General features: G+C 40.7%; 1 protein-coding gene across 2 annotated transcripts in view; it reads left to right on the top strand.

Annotated features, from left to right (window-relative positions):
• The window catches only part of arap2 (ArfGAP with RhoGAP domain, ankyrin repeat and PH domain 2), a 262,145-nt gene that overhangs the window by 229,510 nt on the left and 9,004 nt on the right, over window positions 1-23,631 (top strand). For both annotated transcript variants that reach the window (XM_065021967.1, XM_065021968.1), the window contains exons 27-29: window positions 8,396-8,524; window positions 9,346-9,485; window positions 21,436-21,518. In XM_065021967.1, the coding sequence (XP_064878039.1) occupies window positions 8,396-8,524; window positions 9,346-9,485; window positions 21,436-21,518 (352 nt within the window). The remainder of the gene's footprint in view (window positions 1-8,395; window positions 8,525-9,345; window positions 9,486-21,435; window positions 21,519-23,631) is intronic.

Genomic DNA, 23,631 nt, shown 5'->3' with positions numbered 1-23,631 from the left:
AAGGGAAATGTCTTTGCTTATTCCCTCTCAACATTTTTTTTCAATCTTTTCAAACCAAATCAAATTGTATTTGTCGCATAGTCATGGTTAGCAGATGTTAATATGAGTGTAGTGAAATGCTTGCGCTTCTAGTTCCGACAATGCAACAATATCTAACAAGCGATCAAACAGTTCCCCAACAACTACCCGATACACACTAATCTAAAGGGGGTGAATGAGAATATGTATGTATAAATATAGGGATGAGTGATGGCCGAGCAGCATAGGCAAGGTGCAATAGATGGTATAAAATAGATGGTAATGTTAGATATGTAAACATGATTAAAGTGGCATTATTTAAAGTGGCATTGTTGAAAGTGACTAGTGATCCATTTGTTAAAGTGGCCAGTGATTGGGTCTCCATTTAGGCAGCAGCCTCTCTGACTTAGTGATTGGGTCTCCGTGTAGGCAGCAGCCTCTCTGAGTTAGTGGTGGTTGTTTAGCAGTCTGATGGCCTTGAGATAGAAGCTGTTTTTCAGTCTCTCGGTCTCTGCTTTGATGCACCTGTACTGACCTCGCCTTCTGGATGGTAGCGGGGTGACAGGCAGTGGCTCGGGTGGTTGTTGTCCTTGATGATCTTTTTGGCCTTTTTGTGACATCTGGTGCTATAGATGTCATGAAAGGCAGGTAGTTTGCCCACAGTGATGTGTTGTGCAGACCGCACCACCCTTTGGAGGGCCTTGCGGTTGATGGCGGTGCAGTTGCCATACCAGGTTGTGATACAACCCGACAGGATGCTCTCGATTGTGGATCTGTAAAAGTTAGTCAAGGTTTTGGGTGACAAGCCAAATTTTTTCAGCCTCCTGAGGTTGAAGAGGTGCTGTTGTGCCACACATTTCAGTTTGTTGTTGATGTGTACGCCGAGGAACTTCAAACTTTCCACTTTCTTCACTGCTGTCCTTTCGATGTGGATCATCTCCTTAGTTTTATTGACGTTGAGTGAGAGGTTGTTTGCCTGACACCACACTCCGAGTGCCCTCACCTCCTCCCTGTAGGCTGTCTCGTCGCTGTAGGTAATCAAGCCCGCTACTGTTGTGCCTTCTGCAAACTTGATGATTGAGTTGGAGGCGTGAATGGCCCCGCAGTCGTGGTTGAACAGGGAGTATAGGAGGGGGCGGAGCACCCACCCTTGTGGGTCCCCAGTGTTGAGGGTCAGCGAGGTGGAGATATTGTTTCCTACCTTCACCACCTGGGTGTGGTCCGTCAGAAAGTCCAGGACCCAATTGCACAGGGTGGGGTTGAAGCCCAGGGCTTCCAGCATTCTTACAGTGGTTCCTCCTTTAAAAGTTGCGAGCTTACAGCGCAGGACTTAGAGGTAACCAGCGTCACGGCTTCATTACTCCAGACCACCACAAGGGGGAGATAGAGCACTCATTATGCATTTGGGTCCCAAGGTTTTTATATGACCAATCATATCGAGTGGTTCCAATGACGAATTTCACACTTGCCACCCGTCCCTGATGACTTCAGCAAAGTTGGCTGACAAAACATTACGGGGAAGCAAATGTATGTAGTTATAACGTCATAATGAGTCAAGCAAACAAATTGGGAGGATGTTAGTTAATGTAGAGACAAACGATTGTGCATATTTTTTTGACATACATTTTATTTACGAAAATCACTATTTAGCAAAAAAAAAGAATTCAGCCATATTCAATACAAGGTGTATCAACTCATGCATCATAGCAAGCAGGGAGCAGGTTTCGAACCCTGAACATTCTTGCCCAAAGTCCAGCACGCTAACGACTGTGCCCAAATGTATTAATTGGGGTTGGTGCCGATTGTGGCTAAAAACACTTTGTCAATTGGAATTTTTTACCGTGGGAAGGGGAAAAATCAGTATTATTCGTTTTTCACAAACATAGCAGGATGGGCTATTAGCTGAACAATATACTATTCAACCTTTACTAAAGAATTGTCTAATAGCAGAGCTACAGTTGAAGTTGGAAGTTTACATACACTTAGGTTGGAGTCATTAAAACTCATTTTTCAACCACTCCACAAATTTCTTGTTAACAAACTATGGTTTTGGCAAGTCAGTTAGGATATCTACTTGTGTCATACAAGTCATGTTTTCAACAATTGTTTACATACAGATTATTTCACTTATAATTCACTGCATCACAATTCCAGTGGGTCAGAAGTTTACATACACTAAGTTGACTGTGCCTTTAAACAGCTTGGAAAATTCCAGAAAATGATGTCATGGCTTTAGAAGCTTCTGATAGGCGAATTGACATAAATTGAGTCAATTGGAGGTGTACCTGTGGATGTATTTCAAGGCCTACCTTCAAACTCAGTGCCTCCTTGCTTGACATCATGGGAAAATCAAAAGAAATCAGCCAAAACTAGAAACCTCCAAAAGTCTGGTTCATCCTTGGGAGCAATTTCCAAATGTCTGAAGTACCACATTCATCTGTACAAACAATAGTACTCAAGTATAAACACCATGGGACCACGCAGCCATCATACCGCTCAGGAAGGAGATGCGTTCTGTCTCCTAGAGATGAACGTACTTTGGTGTGAAAGGTGCAAATCAATCCCAGAACAACAGCAAAGGACCTTGTGAAGATGCTGGAGGAAACAGGTACAAAAGTATCTATATCCACAGTAAAACGAGTCCTATATCGAAATAACCTGAAATTACGCCCAGCGAAACCTGAAAGACCACTGAAAACTCAACCTGAAAAGCTGAAATAGCACTGCTCCAAAACCACCATTAAAAAGTCAGACTACGGTTTGCAACTGCACATGGGAACAAAGATCGTACTTTTTGGAAAAATATCCTCATCTGATGAAACAAAAATAGAACTGTTTTGTCATAATGACCATCATTACGTTTGGACGAAAAAGGGGGAGGCTTGCAAGCCGAAGAATACCATCCCAACCGTGAAGCACGGGGGTGGTAGCATCATGGTGTGGGGGTGCTTTGCGGTAGGAGGGAATGGTACACTTCACAAAATAGATGGATTCATGTGGTAGGAAAATTACATGGATATATTGAAGCAACATCTCAAGACATCAGTCAGGAAGTTAAAGCTTGGTCACAAATGGGTCTTCCAAATGGACAATGACCCCAAGCATACTTCCAAAGTTGTGGCAAAATGGCTTAAGGACAACAAGGTGTTGGAGTGGCCATCAGAAAGTCCTGACCTCAATCCTATAGAAAATGTGTGGACCGAATTGAAAATGTGTGTGAGAGCAAGGAGGCCTTCAAACCTGACTCAGTTACACCAGCTCTGTCAGGAGCTCTGTCAGAATGTGCTCTGTCAGACGGAGCTCTGTCAGAATGTGCTCTGTCAGACGGAGCTCTGTCAGAATGTGCTCTGTCAGACGGAGCTCTGTCAGAATGTGCTCTGTCAGACGGAGCTCTGTCAGAATGTGCCAAATTTCACCCAACTTATTGTGGGAAGCTTGTGGAAGGCTCCCTGAAATGTTTGACCCAAGGTAAATAATTTAAAGACAATGCTTGCAAATACTAATTGAGTGAATGTAAATTTCTGACCCACTAGCAATGTGATGAAAGAAATAAAAGCTGAAATAAATCATTCTCTCTACTATTATTCTGACATTTCACATTCTTAAAATAAAGTGGTGATCCTAACTGGCTTAAGACAGGGAATGTTTACTAGGATTAAATGTCCTAGTAGACGTCGGCCACGGAGAAGGATAGGTGGGGGGGGGGGGGGGCGCAATTCTTGTTAGCGGGCCGCGACGGTGGCTCTCTATTATCTTCTCGGAGATGGTCAAACTAGCAATAACTTGCAGTAACAGAAAAATTGGCTGATGTGCCACAGAAAGCTGCGGCAGCATGCAAGGTGTGCCACAGTATGATGCACATTTTAAAGGAGGAACCACTGTACATAGCTATTATTCTAGTCCAGATGGGATAGGGCAGTGTGCAGTGTGATGGTGATTGCATCGTCTGTGGACCTGCGTTATGCAAACTGAAGTGGGTTTAGGGTGGCCTGTAAGGTGGAGGAGATATGATCCTTGACTAGTCTCTCAAAGCACTTCATGATGACAGAAGAGAGTACTACGGGGTGGTAGTCATTTAGTTCAGTTATCTTTGCCTTCTTGGGTACAGGAACAATGGTGGCCACCTTGAAGCATATGTGGACATTCAACTGAGATAGGGAGAGATTGAATATCTCACTAAACACACCAGCCAGCTTGTCTGCGCTTGATCTGAGGATGCGGCTGGGGATGCCGTCTGGACCAGCAGCCTTGCGAGGGTTAACACGGTTTAACAAGTTTTACTCACGTCGGCCACGGAGAAGGAGAGGGGGGGCACAGTTCTTGTTAGCGGGCCGCGACGGTGGCACTCTATTATCTTAAAAGCGGGCAAAGAAGGTGTTTAGTTTGTCTGGAAGTGTGAAGGTCGGTGTCCGTGACATGACTGGTTTTCTTTTTGTAGTCCATGATTTCCTGTAGACCCTGCCACATACGTCTCGTGTCTGAGCCGTTGAATTGCGATTCCACTTTGTACCTGTACCAGCATTTCGCTTGTTTGATTGGCTTGCGGAGGGAATAACTACGCTGTTTATATTCAGCCATGTTCCCAGACCTCTTTCCATGGTTAATGCGGTGGTTTGCGCTATAATTTTTGCACAAATGCTGCCATCTTTCCACGGTTTCTGTTTAGGGTAGGTTTTAATAGTCACAGTGGGTACAACATCTCCAATGCACTTCCTTATAAATTCACTCAGTAAGCGTATAGGTCAACATATTCCAGTCCACGTGATCTAAACAATCTTGAAGCGTGGATTCCGATTGGTCAGACCAGTATTGAATGGTTCTAGTCACTGGTGCATCCTATTTGAGTTTCTACCTATAAGACGGTAGGAGCAAGATGACGTCGTGGTCGGATTTGCCGAAGGGAGTTAGAGTAGCAGTGGCTGAGTGTATTACCCCTACACATAGTGCAATCAATATGCCGATAGAATTTTGGTAACCTTATTCTCAAATCAGCTAAAATAAATGCAGCCTCAGGATATATGGTTTCCAGTTTACATAAAGTCCTGTGAAGTTCCTTTAGTGCCGTCTTGGTGTCTGCTTGAGGGGGAATGTACACAGCTGTGACGATAACTAACTAGAATTCTCTTGGAAGGTAATATGGCCGGCATTTGATTGTGAGGAATTCTAGGTCGGGTGAGCAGAAGGACTTTAGTTCCTGTATGTTGTTATGATTACACCATGAGTCGTTAATCATGAAGCACACACCCCTGCCCTCCCTCTTCCCAGAGAGATGTTTATCTCTGTTGGCGCGGTGCATAGAGAAGCCCGGTGGCTGAACCGTTGCCTTCCCGAGAGAGCCATGTTTTCGTGAAACAGAGAATGTTACAATCTCTGATGTCCCTCTGGGAGGCAACCCTTGCTCGAATTTCGTCTACCTTTTTGTCAAGAGACTGGACATTGGCGAGTAGGATACTCGGGAGCGGTGGGCAATGTGCACGTCTACGGAGCCTGATCAGGAGGCCGCTCCATCTGCCCCTTCTGCGGTGCCGTTGTCTTGGGTCGGCTTCTGGGATTAGATCCATAGTCCTGGGTGGTGGTCCAAAACAGAGGATCCGTTTCGGGAAAGTTGTATTCCTGGTCGTAATGTTGGTGTGTTGACGTTGCTCTTATATCCAATAGTTCTTCCCGGCTGTATGTAATAAGACTTAAGATTTCCCGGGGTAACAATGTAAGAAATAATCCATAAAAAAATAAAAATACAACATAGTTTCTTCAGAACGTGAAGAGAGGCGTCCATCTTTGTCAGTGCCATCTTTTCTCCTAACTGAACTGTCATCTGTCTGTACATTGAATTAGAGATGGATGTCATCTGTCTGTATATCCAATTAGTGAGAGATGGGTGTTTGACACCCAGGACACTGTTTCAAAGGCTGTTCTCATTCAGGTCACATTTTCCTCTTCTCAAGGCCTCATGATCAGAAGATTAGGCTGTTGAAGTATCTCAGTTATGAACTAGTGTATGCAGTAATATCTCAGGTATGAACCAGTGTATGTAGTAATATCTCAGGTGTGAACCAGTGTATGTAGTAATATCTCAGTAATGAACTAGTGTATGTAGTAGTATCTCAGTAATAAAGTAGTGTACGTAGTAATATCTCAGGTATGAACCAGTGTATGCAGTAGTATCTCAGGTATGAACTAGTGTATGCAGTAATATCTCAGTAATGAAGTAGTGTATGTAGTAATTTCTCAGGTATGAACTAGTGTATGCAGTAATATCTCAGTAATGAAGTAGTGTATGTAGTAATATCTCAGGTATGAACTAGTGTATGTAGTAATATCTCAGTAATTAACTGGTGTATGTAGTAATATCTCAGTAATGAAGTAGTGTATGTAGTAATATCTCAGTAATGAAGTAGTGTATGTAGTAATATCTCAGTAATGAACTAGTGTATGCAGTAGTATTTCAGTAATGAACTGGTGTCCATGGCTATAGAAGTGATGAAATCAGCTCAACGTCAGTCGGTTGATGATACTATGGTGAGTAATTAATATCATCGTCGTCATATGTCATAAATGAGCCATTTCCTCTTTTCTTGAATCGTGAGTTGAGATCATTTATATACTGTAACACCTCTGCATTTAGTGGGAGGGGTTAATGACGAATAATAATTAATGGATTATAGTTCTAGTATAATTAGCTGGCATTGCTGTGTACTTTTCACCAGTTCACAGAGAGTTTGCGTGTTCCCCTCTTCAAAGTTAGCCTTGGTCAGGTTTTTCCTTTGCGAAACAAAAAAAAAAAAAAAGATGGGTTACACGGTGAACATAGAGTATATTTGATGATGGTTCAACATTTTTCCCTTGCTGGAGACAACAGATTTGCGTTGAAACATCCCGGATCGCTTAGCTGTTCAAAAGTTGCTGTCGTGACACATTTTTATGCTAATGACTGATAAGGGGGAAAGGGGAAGAAGAGTAAGTGTAAGATAATTACGCGTTTTGATGGTTAAACCATAGATAAACAGTGTTATCGGTGGCGATTGGGGAAGCTAATATTTGGGTGTGAGAATGAATAACTATTTCCTTTCGCCTGAGTCTGCACAGATCCCAGAGAAAAGATAAGCTACTGTGTTCTAAATTAATTACGCACCCGGGACTATTGTTTGTTTCCCTCGGATATGAAAAACTATTAACACGGTGTGCAGAAATTGAAAAAATACAGGTGGGGGGGGGGGCACACGTGATTTTAGCTGATGGTATGTACTAATATCCTGCTCACAAATCAGGGCAAGATAATAGGCCTATTTTGCACTTGAGTGTGTTTTCTAATCATGTTCAGATTTGCAGAGGATAATTTAACTACGCAATTATAAAAGTCGGGGGAAGGAAAAACAACAACATATTGATAATGGATTTTTCCTGATGGCGTTTTAGACAGTTAAAGTTCCGTGATAATGAAGATTGTGCAATTGTTTTTTTTTGGGGGGATGTACAGCTGAACCACATCGGTCAGGATTGTGTTGAAAACATTGTAAACTGCGAGGGTAATATTTTCAGATTTTGCAGACACAACCATAGACTTTAAATAGTCTTGGACTTAGTTATAGATGAAAAACGGATTTGTTGTCTCTGTTACAGAATTGTAGACACAACACTCTGACTACCAGACACAACACTCTGACTACCAGACACAACACTCTGACTAGCTGACACAACACTCTGACTAGCTGACACAACACTCTGACTACCAGACACAACACTCTGACTACCAGACACAACACTCTGACTAGCTGACACAACACTCTGACTAGTAGACACAACACTCTGACTAGTAGACACAACACTCTGACTACCAGACAGAACACTCTGACTAGCTGACACAACACTCTGACTGGTAGACACAACACTCTGAATACCAGACTCAACACTCTGACTAGCTGACACAACACTCTGACTACCAGACACAACACTCTGACTAGCTGACACAACACTCTGACTAGCTGACACAACACTCTGAATACCAGACTCAACACTCTGACTAGCTGACACAACACTCTGACTAGCTGACACAACACTCTGAATACCAGACTCAACACTTTGACTAGCAGACACAACACTCTGACTACCAGACAGAACACTCTGACTACCAGACACAACACTCTGACTACCAGACACAACACTCTGACTAGCTGACACAACACTCTGACTAGCTGACACAACACTCTGACTAGCTGACACAACACTCTGACTACCAGACACAACACTCTGACTACCAGACACAACACTCTGACTAGCAGACACAACACTCTGACTAGCAGACACAACACTCTGACTACCAGACACAACACTCTGACTTGTAGACACAACACACGGATGTATTTTGTCTTTGTAACAGAACGCCCATTACACTACAAAGAGAAGGTTCTGGAGCAGGTGCTGGAGTGGAGCACTCTAGACGACCCCAGTTCCGCCTTCCTCGTCATCAAAAAGTTTGGAGAGCACAAAATGGCAGACACTCTCCCAGGTACAACATGCAGTTAGATGGATGACATCTGAAAGCACCGTCATGCTCACAATATAGCTGAGAAGGTGTCAAATCAGCTTTTGTACTCCAGCATTTCACACTGACAATGGCACTGATTGAGCTAAAAGGCGTCTGTTTCTATGAGCACAGTTTCCTTATTGAGAGAATTTTCCACACAGATACACAATACTGTACTAAAGACCTTGATGGATGCTAAGAATGAAAGATTGACTCTCTCACTCTCTCTCTCTCTCTCTCTCTGTATCTCACTGTCTCTCTCTCTCTCTCTCTCTCTCTCACTCTCTCTCTCTCTCTCTCTCTCTCTGTATCTCACTGTCTCTCTCTCTCTCTCTCTCCCTGTGTGTGTCTCTCTCTCGCTCTCTCCCTCTCTCTCTCTCTCTCTCTCTCTCTCTCAGCATCAGTCCTTTTATCCATTCCATCATTTCAGAACCAACTTATTAATTAATGTGTTATTAGATTAGTATAAGGAACAGTTTAGTAATACATTACAGATTGATTTATTGACGTTATGAACAGTAATTTCTCACCTCTTTCAGCCATTAGTGATATCACTGTACCTGTTAAGAAGGCTATTATTGAACATTTATAACAAGTAACCTTTTCTCATCACGATTTAACCTCAAAGCAAATGAACATTGATGCATGATACTATACTCTACACCTATGTCATCAATAGACTCTTACAGCAAATCATACAATCACAAACATGCATTCATAATTGCGGTGAGTTTCTTCCATCTCTCATACACCAAGGGGTGGGGAAGATCTGCTGATTGCATTTTGTTGGATTTCACCTTCAGGCAGGAAGCGAAAACAGTTTATAAGAGGGGAACAGGTGAAGTTCAAGGATGGATCCTCCAAGCTGCTTTCCGGACATAAATTCCAGGACAGATATGTCATCCTCCGAGATGACAAGCTGCTACTGTACAAAGAGATGAAAGTGAGTGGGGCTCGTGTGTGTGTGTGTGTGCTGTATTTGCCTGTGCATTTTCATTTGTTTGGCAATTAAATACTGTTTACAGCTCGCACAAAATGAAGCGCTTTTCTGCTTTCAATTGTTCTCCTCATTCGCCAAAAGGAAAGCACCCCCCCCCCCCCCCCATTTACCTTTTAATTTTGATATTAAAGAAACTGGAAACTATCTCCGTCCTTACACACAGACGCACACACTTCCCACCCCCACACATAGACACACACATTCACATCAGACAGAGAAGTGTTCCAGTATGTGAATTACCCCCCCAGCTGCCCGGCTTTACGTTAGAACCAGGACACAGGACTGTACATGGTGTGTGTGTGCAGTGGCAACAAGCCTCCCCTGCGGCCCCTCTCTTAGCTCCAGATGTGGTTTGTAAAGGAGTGTGAAGACGAGTTAATAATGGATGGAGGTGGATGGAAGGAGAGATGAAGGGGGGCTTTGAATGAAGGCTGTTCTTTCCTTAATTATTGTAATATCAGGCTGCTTTGCAATGTGGCTTATTACCACCCAAAGAAGATTTAAATTAGCAGTGTAGCGGAAATTTAATTGATATTCTGAGAGGCGTTTCTTTTTTTTCTGTTTGTGTGTGTGTGTGTGCAGCGATAAGCAAATGTTAAGTGTTGGATAGGTTGGTGTCAGGCAGAAGAGTAATGTCTAAGGCCCGGAATTGCCAGGGACCTCACGATACGATATGTATTGCTATTCGATACTGTGATTCTTTTGCCCGTCGATGTTCATAAAAATATTGCTCACTATACAGTATGTATAGTATGTATGTATTTATGTATAGTATGTATAGTATGTATGTATATATGTATAGTATGTATGTATTTATGTATAGTATGTATAGTATGTATGTATATATGTATAGTATGTATGTATATATGTATAGTATGTATAGTATGTATGTATATATGTATAGTATGTATAGTATGTATGTATATATGTATAGTATGTATATATGTATGTATATATGTATAGTATGTATGTATATATGTATAGTATATATATGTATAGTATGTATAGTATGTATATATTTATGTATAGTATGTATAGTATGTATGTATATATGTATAGTATGTATGTATATATGTATAGTATGTATGTATATATGTATAGTATGTATGTATATATGTATAGTATGTATAGTATGTATGTATTTATGTATAGTATGTATAGTATGTATGTATATATGTATAGTATGTATGTATATATGTATAGTATGTATGTATATATGTATAGTATGTATAGTATGTATGTATATATGTATAGTATGTATGTATATATGTATAGTATGTATGTATATATGTATAGTATGTATGTATATATGTATAGTATGTATAGTATGTATGTATTTATGTATAGTATGTATAGTATGTATGTATATATGTATAGTATGTATGTATATATGTATAGTATGTATAGTATGTATGTATATATGTATAGTATGTATAGTATGTATGTATATATGTATAGTATGTATATATGTATGTATATATGTATAGTATGTATGTATATATGTATAGTATATATATGTATAGTATGTATGTATAGTATGTATATATATGTATAGTATGTATGTATATATGTATAGTATGTATGTATAGTATGTATGTATATATGTATAGTATGTATGTATATATGTATAGTATGTATGTATATATGTATAGTATGTATGTATATATGTATAGTATGTATAGTATGTATAGTATGTATGTATATATGTATAGTATGTATAGTATGTATGTATATATGTATAGTATGTATATATGTATGTATATATGTATAGTATGTATGTATATATGTATAGTATATATATGTATAGTATGTATAGTATGTATATATATATGTATAGTATGTATGTATATATGTATAGTATGTATGTATAGTATGTATGTATATATGTATAGTATGTATGTATATATGTATAGTATGTATGTATATATGTATGGTATGTATAGTATGTATGTATATATGTATAGTATGTATGTATAGTTTGTATGTATATATGTATAGTATGTATGTATACATGTATAATATGTATGTATATATGTATAGTATGTATAGTATGTATGTATATATGTATATATGTATAGTATGTATGTATATATGTATAGTATGTATGTATAGTATGTATGTATATATGTATAGTATGTATGTATATATGTATAGTATGTATATATGTATGTATATATGTATAGTATGTATAGTATGTATGTATATATGTATAGTGTGTATAGTATGTATGTATATATGTATAGTATGTATGTATATATGCATAGTATGTATGTATATATGTATAGTATGTATAGTATGTATGTATATATGTATAGTATGTATAGTATGTATGTATATATGTATAGTATGTATGTATAGTATGTATGTATATATGTATAGTATGTATAGTATGTATAGTATGTATGTATATATGTATAGTATGTATGTATATATGTATAGTATGTATAGTATGTATAGTATGTATAGTATGTATGTATATTTGTATAGTATGTATGTATATATGTATAGTATGTATAGTATGTATAGTATATATGTATAGTATGTATAGTATGTATAGTATATATGTATATATGTATAGTATGTATGTATATATGTATTTATGTATAGTATGTATAGTATGTATGTATATATGTATAGTATGTATAGTATATATGTATAGTATGTATAGTATGTATGTATATATGTATAGTATGTATAGCATGTATGTATATACAGTGCCTTGCGAATGTATTCGGCCCCCTTGAACTTTGCGACCTTTTGCCACATTTCAGGCTTCAAACATAAAGATATAAAACTGTATTTTTTTGTGAAGAATCAACAACAAGTGGGACACAATCATGAAGTGGAACGACATTTATTGGATATTTCAAACGTTTTTAACAAATCAAAAACTGAAAAATTGGGCGTGCAAAATTATTCAGCCCCCTTAAGTTAATACTATGTAGCGCCACCTTTTTCTGCGATTACAGCTGTAAGTCGCTTGGGGTATGTCTCTATCAGTTTTGCACATCGAGAGACTGAAATTTTTTCCCATTCCTCCTTGCAAAACAGCTCGAGCTCAGTGAGGTTGGATGGAGAGCATTTGTGAACAGCAGTTTTCAGTTCTTTCCACAGATTCTCGATTGGATTCAGGTCTGGACTTTGACTTGGCCATTCTAACACCTGGATATGTTTATTTTTGAACCATTCCATTGTAGATTTTGCTTTATGTTTTGGATCATTGTCTTGTTGGAAGACAAATCTCCGTCCCAGTCTCAGGTCTTTTGCAGACTCCATCAGGTTTTCTTCCAGAATGGTCCTGTATTTGGCTCCATCCAATTTTAACCATCTTCCCTGTCCCTGCTGAAGAAAAGCAGGCCCAAACCATGATGCTGCCACCACCATGTTTGACAGTGGGGATGGTGTGTTCAGGGTGATGAGCTGTGTTGCTTTTACGCCAAACATAACGTTTTGCATTGTTGCCAAAAAAAACAATTTTGGTTTCATCTGACCAGTGCACCTTCTTCCACATGTTTGGTGTGTCTCCCAGGTGGCTTGTGGCAAACTTTAAACAACACTTTTTATGGATATCTTTAAGAAATGGCTTTCTTCTTGCCACTCTTCCATAAAGGCCAGATTTGTGCAATATACGACTGATTGTTGTCCTATGGACAGAGTCTCCCACCTCAGCTGTAGATCTCTGCAGTTCATCCAGAGTGATCATGGGCCTCTTGGCTGCATCTCTGATCAGTCTTCTCCTTGTATGAGCTGAAAGTTTAGAGGGACGGCCAGGTCTTGGTAGATTTGCAGTGGTCTGATACTCCTTCCATTTCAATATTATCGCTTGCACAGTGCTCCTTGGGATGTTTAAAGCTTGGGAAATCTTTTTGTATACAAATCCGGCTTTAAACTTCTTCACAACAGTATCTCGGACCTGCCTGGTGTCTTCCTTGTTCTTCATGATGCTCTCTGCGCTTTTAACGGACCTCTGAGACTATCACAGTGCAGGTGCATTTATACGGAGACTTGATTACACACAGGTGGATTGTATTTATCATCATTAGTCATTCAGGTCAACATTGGATCATTCAGAGATCCTCACTGAACTTCTGGAGAGAGTTTGCTGCACTGAAAGTAAAGGGGCTGAATAATTTTGCACGCCCAATTTTTCAGTTTTTGATTTGTTAAAAACGTTTGAAATATCCAATAAATGTCGTTCCACTTCATGATTGTGTCCCACTTGTTGTTGATTCTTCACAAAAAAATACAGTTTTATATCTTTATGTTTGAAGCCTGAAATGTGGAAAAGGTCGCAAAGTTCAAGGGGGCCGAATACTTTCGCAAGGCACTGTATGTATAGTATGTATGTATATATGTATATATGTATAGTATGTATATATATATATATGTATAGTATGTATAGTATATATATGTATAGTATGTATATATATATATGTATAGTATGTATATATATATATGTATAGTATGTATAGTATATATGTATAGTATGTATAGTATGTATATGTGTATAGTATGTATAGCATGTATGTATATATGTATAGTATGTATAGCATGTATGTATATATGTATAGTATGTATGTATATATGTATAGTATGTATGTATATATGTATAGTATGTATAGTATGTATAGTATGTATGTATAGTATGTATAGTATGCATGTATAGTATGTATGTATATATGTATAGTATGTATAGTATGTATAGTATATATGTATAGTATGTATAGTATATATGTATAGTATGTATAGTATGTATAGCATGTATGTATGTAAAGTATGTATGGTATGTATGTATATATGTATAGTATGTATACCATGTATGTATAGTATGTATATATGTATAGTATGTATAATATGTATAATATGTATAGTATGTATGTATTGTATGTATAGTATGTATGTATATATACATAGTATGTATGTATATATGTATAGTATGTATAGTATGTATGTATATATGTATAGTATGTATAGTATGTATGTATATATGTATAGTATGTATAGTATGTATGTATATATGTATAGTATGTATAGTATGTATGTATATATGTATAGTATGTATGTATGTATATATGTATAGTGTGTATAGTATGTATGTATATATGTATAGTATGTATAGTATGTATGTATATATGTATAGTATGTATGTATGTATATATGTATAGTATGTATGTATAGTATGTATGTATATATGTATAGTATGTATAGTATGTATGTATATATGTATAGTATGTATAGTATGTATGTATATATGTATAGTATGTATATATGTATAGTATGTATATATGTATAGTATGTATATATGTATAGTACGTATGTATAGTATGTATGTATATATGTATAGTATGTATAGTATGTATGTATATATGTATAGTATGTATAGTATGTATGTATAGTATGTATGTATATATGTATAGTATGTATGTATATATGTATAGTATGTATGTATATATGTATAGTATTTACATTTACATTTACATTTAAGTCATTTAGCAGACGCTCTTATCCAGAGCGACTTACAAATTGGTGCGTTCACCTTAAGACATCCAGTGGAACAGCCACTTTACAATAGTGCATCTAAATCTTTTAAGGGGGGTGAGAAGGATTACTTTATCCTATCCTAGGTATTCCTGAAAGAGGTGGGGTTTCAGGTGTCTCCGGAAGGTGGTGATTGACTCCGCTGTCCTGGCGTCGTGAGGGAGTTTGTTCCACCATTGGGGGCCAGAGCAGCGAACAGTTTTGACTGGGCTGCGCGGAACTGTACTTCCTCAGTGGTAGGGAGGCGAGCAGGCCAGAGGTGGATGAACGCAGTGCCCTTGTTTGGGTGTAGGGCCTGATCAGAGCCTGGAGGTACTGAGGTGCCGTTCCCCTCACAGCTCCGTAGGCAAGCACCATGGTCTTGTAGCGGATGCGAGCTTCAACTGGAAGCCAGTGGAGAGAGCGGAGGAGCGGGGTGACGTGAGAGAACTTGGGAAGGTTGAACACCAGACGGGCTGCGGCGTTCTGGATGAGTTGTAGGGGTTTAATGGCACAGGCAGGGAGCCCAGCCAACAGCGAGTTGCAGTAATCCAGACGGGAGATGACAAGTGCCTGGATTAGGACCTGCGCTGCTTCCTGTGTGAGGCAGGGTCGTACTCTACGGATGTTGTAGAGCATGAACCTACAAGAACGGGCCACCGCCTTGATGTTAGTTGAGAACGACAGGGTGTTGTCCAGGATCACGCCAAGGTTCTTAGCGCTCTGGGAGGAGGACACAATGGAGTTGTCAACCGTGATGGCGAGATCATGGAACGGGCAGTCCTTCCCCGGGAGGAAGAGCAGCTCCGTCTTGCCGAGGTTCAGCTTGAGGTGGTGATCCGTCATCCACACTGATATGTCTGCCAGACATGCAGAGATGCGATTCGCCACCTGGTCATCAGAAGGGGGAAAGGAGAAGATTAATTGTGTGTCGTCTGCATAGCAATGATAGGAGAGACCATGTGAGGTTATGACAGAGCCAAGTGACTTGGTGTATAGCAAGAATAGGAGAGGGCCTAGAACAGAGCCCTGGGGGACGCCAGTGGTGAGAGCGCGTGGTGAGGAGACAGATTCTCGCCACGCCACCTGGTAGGAGCGACCTGTCAGGTAGGACGCAATCCAAGCGTGGGCCGCGCCGGAGATGCCCAACTCGGAGAGGGTGGAGAGGAGGATCTGATGGTTCACAGTATCGAAGGCAGCCGATAGGTCTAGAAGGATGAGAGCAGAGGAGAGAGAGTTAGCTTTAGCAGTGCGGAGGGCCTCCGTGATACAGAGAAGAGCAGTCTCAGTTGAATGACTAGTCTTGAAACCTGACTGATTTGGATCAAGAAGGTCATTCTGAGAGAGATAGCGGGAGAGCTGGCCAAGGACGGCACGTTCAAGAGTTTTGGAGAGAAAAGAAAGAAGGGATACTGGTCTGTAGTTGTTGACATCGGAGGGATCGAGTGTAGGTTTTTTCAGAAGGGGTGCAACTCTCGCTCTCTTGAAGACAGAAGGGACGTAGCCAGCGGTCAGGGAAGAGTTGATGAGCGAGGTGAGGTAAGGGAGAAGGTCTCCGGAAATGGTCTGGAGAAGAGAGGAGGGAATAGGGTCAAGCGGGCAGGTTGTTGGGCGGCATTACAAGACGCGAGATTTCATCTGGAGAGAGAGGGGAGAAAGAGGTCAGAGCACAGGGTAGGGCAGTGTGAGCAGAACCAGCGGTGTCGTTTGACTTAGCACACGAGGATCGGATGTCGTCGACCTTCTTTTCAAAATGGTTGACGAAGTCATCTGCAGAGAGGGAGGGGGGGGGGGGGGGAGGAGGATTCAGGAGGGAGGAGAAGGTGGCAAAGAGCTTCCTAGGGTTAGAGGCAGATGCTTGGACTTTAGAGTGGTAGAAAGTGGCTTTAGCAGCAGAGACAGAAGAGGAAAATGTAGAGAGGAGGGAGTGAAAGGATGCCAGGTCCGCAGGGAGGCGAGTTTTCCTCCATTTCCGCTCGTATGTATGTATATATGTATATATATATGTATAGTATGTATAGTATGTATGTATAGTATGTATAGTATGTGTATATGTTCCCTCTGCTGTTTCCTGAAGTCCACAATCATCTCCTTAGTTTTGTTGACGTTGAGTGTGAGGTTATTTTCCTGACACCACACTCCGAGGGCCCTCACCTCCTCCCTCTAGGCCGTATCGTCGTTGTTGGTAATCAAGCCTACCACTGTTGTGTCGTCCGCAAACTTGATAATTGAGTTGGAGGCGTGCGTGGCCATGCAGTCGTGGGTGAACAGGGAGTACAGGAGAGGGCTCAGAACGCACCCTTGTGGGGCCCCAGTGTTGAGGATCAGCGGGGTGGAGATGTTGTTGCCTACCCTCACCACCTGGGGGCGGCCCGTCAGGAAATCCAGTACCCAGTTGCACAGGGCGGGGTCGAGACCCAGGGTCTCAAGCTTGATGACGAGCTTGGAGGGCACTGTGGTGTTAAATGCCGAGCTCAAAGCGGGCAAAAAAGTTATTTACTCTGCCTGGGAGCAAGACATTGGATCAAATTAGAGACTCAGAGCTAGAAAGTCATACACAGCAGTTGAGGAACAATGAGAAAGTAATTCAGCTTTGAAAGTTGCTAAACTTGTAAACCCACTTTGAGAAAATGGCCCTTGAATGTTTTGGTACACCTACTGGAGAGCTCCTCTTTATCTACACCCATTCAGCATTGTTCACACCCTCTTATGCCTTAGCCCCACCCATCTCTTTAACGATTCACAAGTGAGGCAATGTAGTGAACACACGCTACATCAAATAAAATCTACTTTTATTTGTCACATGCATAGGATACCGAAGGTGTAAATGGTACAGTGAAGAGGTTACATGCAACAGTAGCAATATCAAAAACAGAAAGAGTATTTTATCATTGTTACCCGACACACCTGGCTAAAAAAATGGGTCATGTGAAAGAAATGCTATAACAACTCCCCAGCCACATCTAGCTAAGTGGATGAGTCATGTGAAACAAATGCTATAACAACTCCCCAGCCACATCTAGCTAAGTGGATGGGTCATGTGAAAGAAATGCTATAACAACTCCCCAGCCACATCTAGCTAAGTGGATGAGTCATGTGAAAGAAATGCTATAACAACTCCCCAGCCACATCTAGCTAAGTGGATAAGTCATGTGAAAGAAATGCTATAACAACTCCCCAGCCACATCTAGCTAAGTGGATGAGTCATGTGAAAGAAATGCTATAACAACTCCCCAGCCAAATCTAGCTAAGTGGATGAGTCATGTGAAAGAAATGCTATAACAACTCCCCAGCCACATCTAGCTAAGTGGATGGGTCATGTGAAATAAAGGCTATAACAACTCCCCAGCCACATCTAGCTAAGTGGATGGGTCATGTGAAACAAATGCTATAACAACTCCCCAGCCACATCTAGCTAAGTGGATGGGTCATGTGAAACAAATGCTATAACAACTCCCCAGCCACATCTAGCTAAGTGGATGAGTCATGTGAAAGAAATGCTATAACAACTCCCCAGCCACATCTAGCTAAGTGGATGGGTCATGTGAAACAAATGCTATAACAACTCCCCAGCCACATCTAGCTAAGTGGATGGGTCATGTGAAAGAAATACTATATCAACTCCCCAGCCACATCTAGCTAAGTGGATGAGTCATGTGAAAGAAATGCTATAACAACTCCCCAGCCACATCTAGCTAAGTGGGTGGGTCATGTGAAAGAAATGCTATAACAACTCCCCAGCCACATCTAGCTAAGTGGATGAGTCACTATTGTTTAGACATGTTCACATGTTCATGAAATAATGAAACAATAATTGGCTGTAATCAATCCCACGACACACCTGGCTAACTTAATGGGTCATGTAATCATCTGGCAAAGTGGAGTATTTGTTTAGACATGTAGCTAGCTAGTTAGCTAAACAATGAACTGGTATAATAACAACTCATACAACTACTAAATACATTGCCTTGCAAAAGTATTCATCCCCTTGGTGTTTTTCCTTTTATGTTGCATTACAACCTGTAATTTAATTAAATTGATTTTCATTTGTATTTCATGAAATGGGCAAAACACAAAATAGTCAAAATTGGTGAAGTGAAATGAAAAAAATTACTTGTTTTAAAAAATTCTACAAATAAAAAAAATGAAAAGTGGTGGATTTATATGTGTTCACCCACTTTGCTATGAAGCAAAATAAATAACTGCAACACCACTAAGCAAGGGGCACCACCAAGCAAGCGGCACCATGAAGAACAGATCAAGGTTGAGTTATTAAAAAATATCCAAAACTTTGAACATCCCAGCACCATTAAATCCATTATAAAACAAATGGAAATCAAATAAAATTGATTTATGAAGCCCTTCTTACATCAACTGAAAGAATATGTCACCACAACAAACCTGCCAAGAGAGGGCCGCCCACCAAAACTCACTGACCAGGCTGGGAGCGCATTAATTAGAGAGGCAACAAAGAGACTAGAGAAACCCTGAAGGAGCTGCAAAGCTCCACAGCAGAGATTGGAGTATTTGTCCATACGACCACTTTAAGCCGTACATTCCACAGAGCTGGGCTTTACATAAGAGTGGCTAGAAAAAATAAGCAAACACGTTTGGTGTTCGCCAAAAGGCATGTGGGAGACTCCCAAAACATATGAAAGAACGTACTCTGGTCAGATGAGACTAAAATTTTGTTTTTTGGCAATTAAGGAAAATACTATGTCTGGCGCAAACGCAACACCTCTCATCACCCCAAGAACACCTTCCCCACAGTGAAGCATGGTGGTGGAAACATCATGCTGTGGGAAAGTTTTTCAGTGGCAGGGACTGGGAAACTGGTCAGAATTGAAGGAATGATAGATGGCGCTAAATACAGGGAAATTCTTGAGGGAAACCTGTTTCAGTCTTCCAGAGATTTGAGACTGGTGCGAAGGTTAATCTTCCAGCAGGACAATGACCCTAAGCATACTGCTAAAGCAACACTTGAGTGGTTTAAGAGGAACCATATCAAGGTCTTGGAATGGCCTAGTCAAAGCCCAGACCACAATCCAATTGAGAATCTGTAGTATGACTTAAAGATTTCTGTACACCAGCAGAACCCATCCAACTTGAAGGAGCTGGAGCAGTTTTGCCTTGAAGAATGGGCAGAAATACCAGTGGCTAGATGTGCCAAGCTTATAGAGACATACCCCAAGAGACTTGCAGCTGTAAATGCTGCAAAAGGTGGCTCTACAAAGTATTGACTTTGGTGGGGGTGAATAGTTATGCACGCTCATGTTTTCTGTTGTTTTTGTCTTATTTCTTGTTTGTTCCACAATAAAAACAAATATTTTGCATCTTCAAAGTGGTAGACATGTTGTTTAAATGAAATGATACAAACCCCCCAAAAATCTATTTTAATTCCAGGTTGTAAGGCAACAAAATAGGAAAAATGCCAAGGAAGGTGAATACTTTTGCAAGCCACTATACAAACATTGTCATAGCTGTAGTATGAATCTGCAGGAAGCTAACAAACTAGGTTCAATGTTAGCTATCTAACATTAGGCTATAACTAGCAATGCAAATGAATTTCATATTCTAATAATATTAATACAAAGATCATACATGCAACTTTAGCTAGCCAACCAGCAAGCTAACATTTGTTCGCTAACTAGTGTTACGCTTTAACTTGCAATAAAAATAACTTCCCAACAAAATTCGAAAATAATATCTGAAAATGTAGCTAGACTCTCATCTGTATACATGGGTGAACGCGTCACGACAGACTGGAACCATTTAACTCGTTTGGCCAGCATTCTGTCAAGTCACTCCGGTTCACATTGCCCATGGCGTGTGCAGATTGTAGCCCATCCCCTTTTCCAACTGATCTGTCGATAGTTTTTGTAGTTCTCGATGGCTAACGTCATATCTTTCAAAATCGGCACAGTAAAAAGGATTGTCAATGCATACTGAACAGCTCACATTATAGATAGAAGCATTATAGATAGACCAATACAAATTCATCTCCCGGCATGTCCATTATCTCAGCCAATCATGGCTAGCGGGAATGTTCCTGCCTTTTTCCATGGCTAAACCAACTAGCGACGTAATTGAACAATGTTATTTGTATTTATGGATGTAATTCAAGTTTGTTATTAAGGCATATTAAAGTTCACATGTTCCAGAAGGCATTTCTGTTCCAAAACACAAAAACATTGCGATATGTAACTATCAATATTTTCCTCCATCCAATTATTCTCTGATTGTTTTTGGAAAGCGTATGTTTGGACTGCCTGTCTTTTTGAGACCCTGACACTTTTGCAAAAAAAATGCTCTTGCTATTTGGATTGCTTGAAACGGCCTACTTCCCTTGTCTGACTTGACTTCCTGTTTGTCCAAGAGCACTAAGCCAGAGAGAGAGGTCCCACTGAAGTTAGTCAAGTGTTACCTAGGACTGAAGAAGAAGCTCAAACCACCCACCAGGTAAATATAACTGATACTTATCACATATACCTTATCAAAGTGTAAATAATATATCTAAGTGTTATTAAGATAGATTATCATTATTAATACTGGTCTTCTTTACTGTGTTATTTTGTCTCTCATGATGTGAGTTCCTCATCCCCGAAAATATGTAACGCCTTCTCTTTTTGTTCCGAGTGCCTCAACATCAAAGCTATTCAAACCACTCCTAACACCCTCACAATAACAACATTGATTAAATGTACACTGGACAAAAATATAAATGCAACATGTAAAGTGTTGGTGTGATGTTTCATGAGCTGAAATAAGAAATCCCAGAAAAGTTCCATACTCACAAAAAGCTTATTTCTCTGAAATGTGTTGCTCAAATTTCTTTATATCCCTGTTAGTGAGCATTTATTCTTTGCCAATATAATCCATCCACCTGACAGGTGTGGCATATCAAGAAGCTGATTAAAAAGCCTGATCATTACACAGTACCAATTTTTGGCCAGCTTCCTCCGAACTGAGAAATATTGCTGCCACTTTATTTTATTTTCCTAATCTTGTATTATTGTAATTTATAACTCATGTCAAGCCAGCTGCATTTTTGTGGGCATAAGAAGGAGAAGAAGGCACAAGCCAACCCAATGTTTCATGTTACCCAATTAAAAAGCCAACACAATGTTTCATGTTACCCAATTAACATTTCTGATCATTTTTGGGAGGAATGGATGGAGTCAAAGAGAGACTGGGAGGAATGGAGGGAGTCAAAGAGAGAGAAAGAGAGAGAGGCTGGGAGGAATGGAGGGAGTCAAAGAGAGAGAAAGAGAGAGAGAGGCTGGGAGGAATGGAGGGAGTCAAAGAGAGACTGGGAGGAATGGAGGGAGTCAGAGAGACAGAGAGAGAGACTGGGAGGAATGGAGGGAGTCAGAGAGACTGGGAGGAATGGAGGGAGACAGAGAGAGAGAGAGAGACTGGGAGGAATGGAGAGAGTCAAAGAGAGAGAAAGATAGAGAGAGGCTGGGAGGAATGGAGGGAGTTAAAGAGAGAGAGAGGCTGGGAGGAATGGAGGGAGTCAGAGAGACAGAGATAGAGAGGCTGGAAGGAATGGAGGGAGTCAAATAGAGACTGGGAGGAATGGAGGGAGTCAAAGAGACTTGGAGGAATGGAGGGAGTCAAAGAGAGAGAAAGAGAGAGAGGCTGGGAGGAATGGAGGGAGTCAGAGAGACTGGGAGGAATGGAGCGAGTCAAAGAGAGAGAAAGAGAGAGAGGCTGGTAGGAATGGAGGGAGTCAAATAGAGACTGGGAGGAATGGGGGGAGTCAAAGAGACTTGGAGGAATGGAGAGAGTCAAAGAGAGAGAAAGAGAGAGAGTCTGGGAGGACTGGAGGGAGTCAGAGAGACTGGGAGGAATGGAGCGAGTCAAAGAGAGAGAAAGAGAGAGAGGCTGGTAGGAATGGAGGGAGTCAGAGAGACTGGGAGGAATGGAGGGAGTCAAAGAGAGAGAAAGAGAGAGAGAGGCTGGGAGGAATGGAGGGAGTCAGAGAGACTGGGAGGAATGGAGCGAGTCAAAGAGAGAGAAAGAGAGAGAGGCTGGTAGGAATGGAGGGAGTCAAATAGAGACTGGGAGGAATGGGGGGAGTCAAAGAGACTTGGAGGAATGGAGAGAGTCAAAGAGAGAGAAAGAGAGAGAGTCTGGGAGGAATGGAGGGAGTCAGAGAGACTGGGAGGAATGGAGCGAGTCAAAGAGAGAGAAAGAGAGAGAGGCTGGTAGGAATGGAGGGAGTCAGAGAGACTGGGAGGAATGGAGGGAGTCAAAGAGAGAGAAAGAGAGAGAGAGGCTGGGAGGAATGGAGGGAGTCAAAGAGAGAGAGAGTCCGGGAGGAATGGAGGGAGTCAGAGAGACTGGGAGGAATGGATGGAGTCAAAGAGGCTGGGAGGAATGGAGGGAGTGAAAGAGAGAGAGGCTGGGAGGATTGGAGGGAGTCAAAAAGAAAGAAAGAAAGAAAGACAGGATGTAGGGAGTCAAAGAGAGAGAGAGGCTGGGAGGAATGGATGGAGTTAACGAGACAGCAAAAGAGAGACTGGGAGGATTGGTGTGAGTCAAAGAGAAAGAGAAGGAGGAATGGAGG

The sequence above is a fragment of the Oncorhynchus nerka genome, linkage group LG8 (assembly GCF_034236695.1).
Source record: "Oncorhynchus nerka isolate Pitt River linkage group LG8, Oner_Uvic_2.0, whole genome shotgun sequence".
NCBI classification, from domain to species: domain Eukaryota; kingdom Metazoa; phylum Chordata; class Actinopteri; order Salmoniformes; family Salmonidae; genus Oncorhynchus; species Oncorhynchus nerka.
This window is presented reverse-complemented; position numbering and strand designations above follow the sequence as displayed.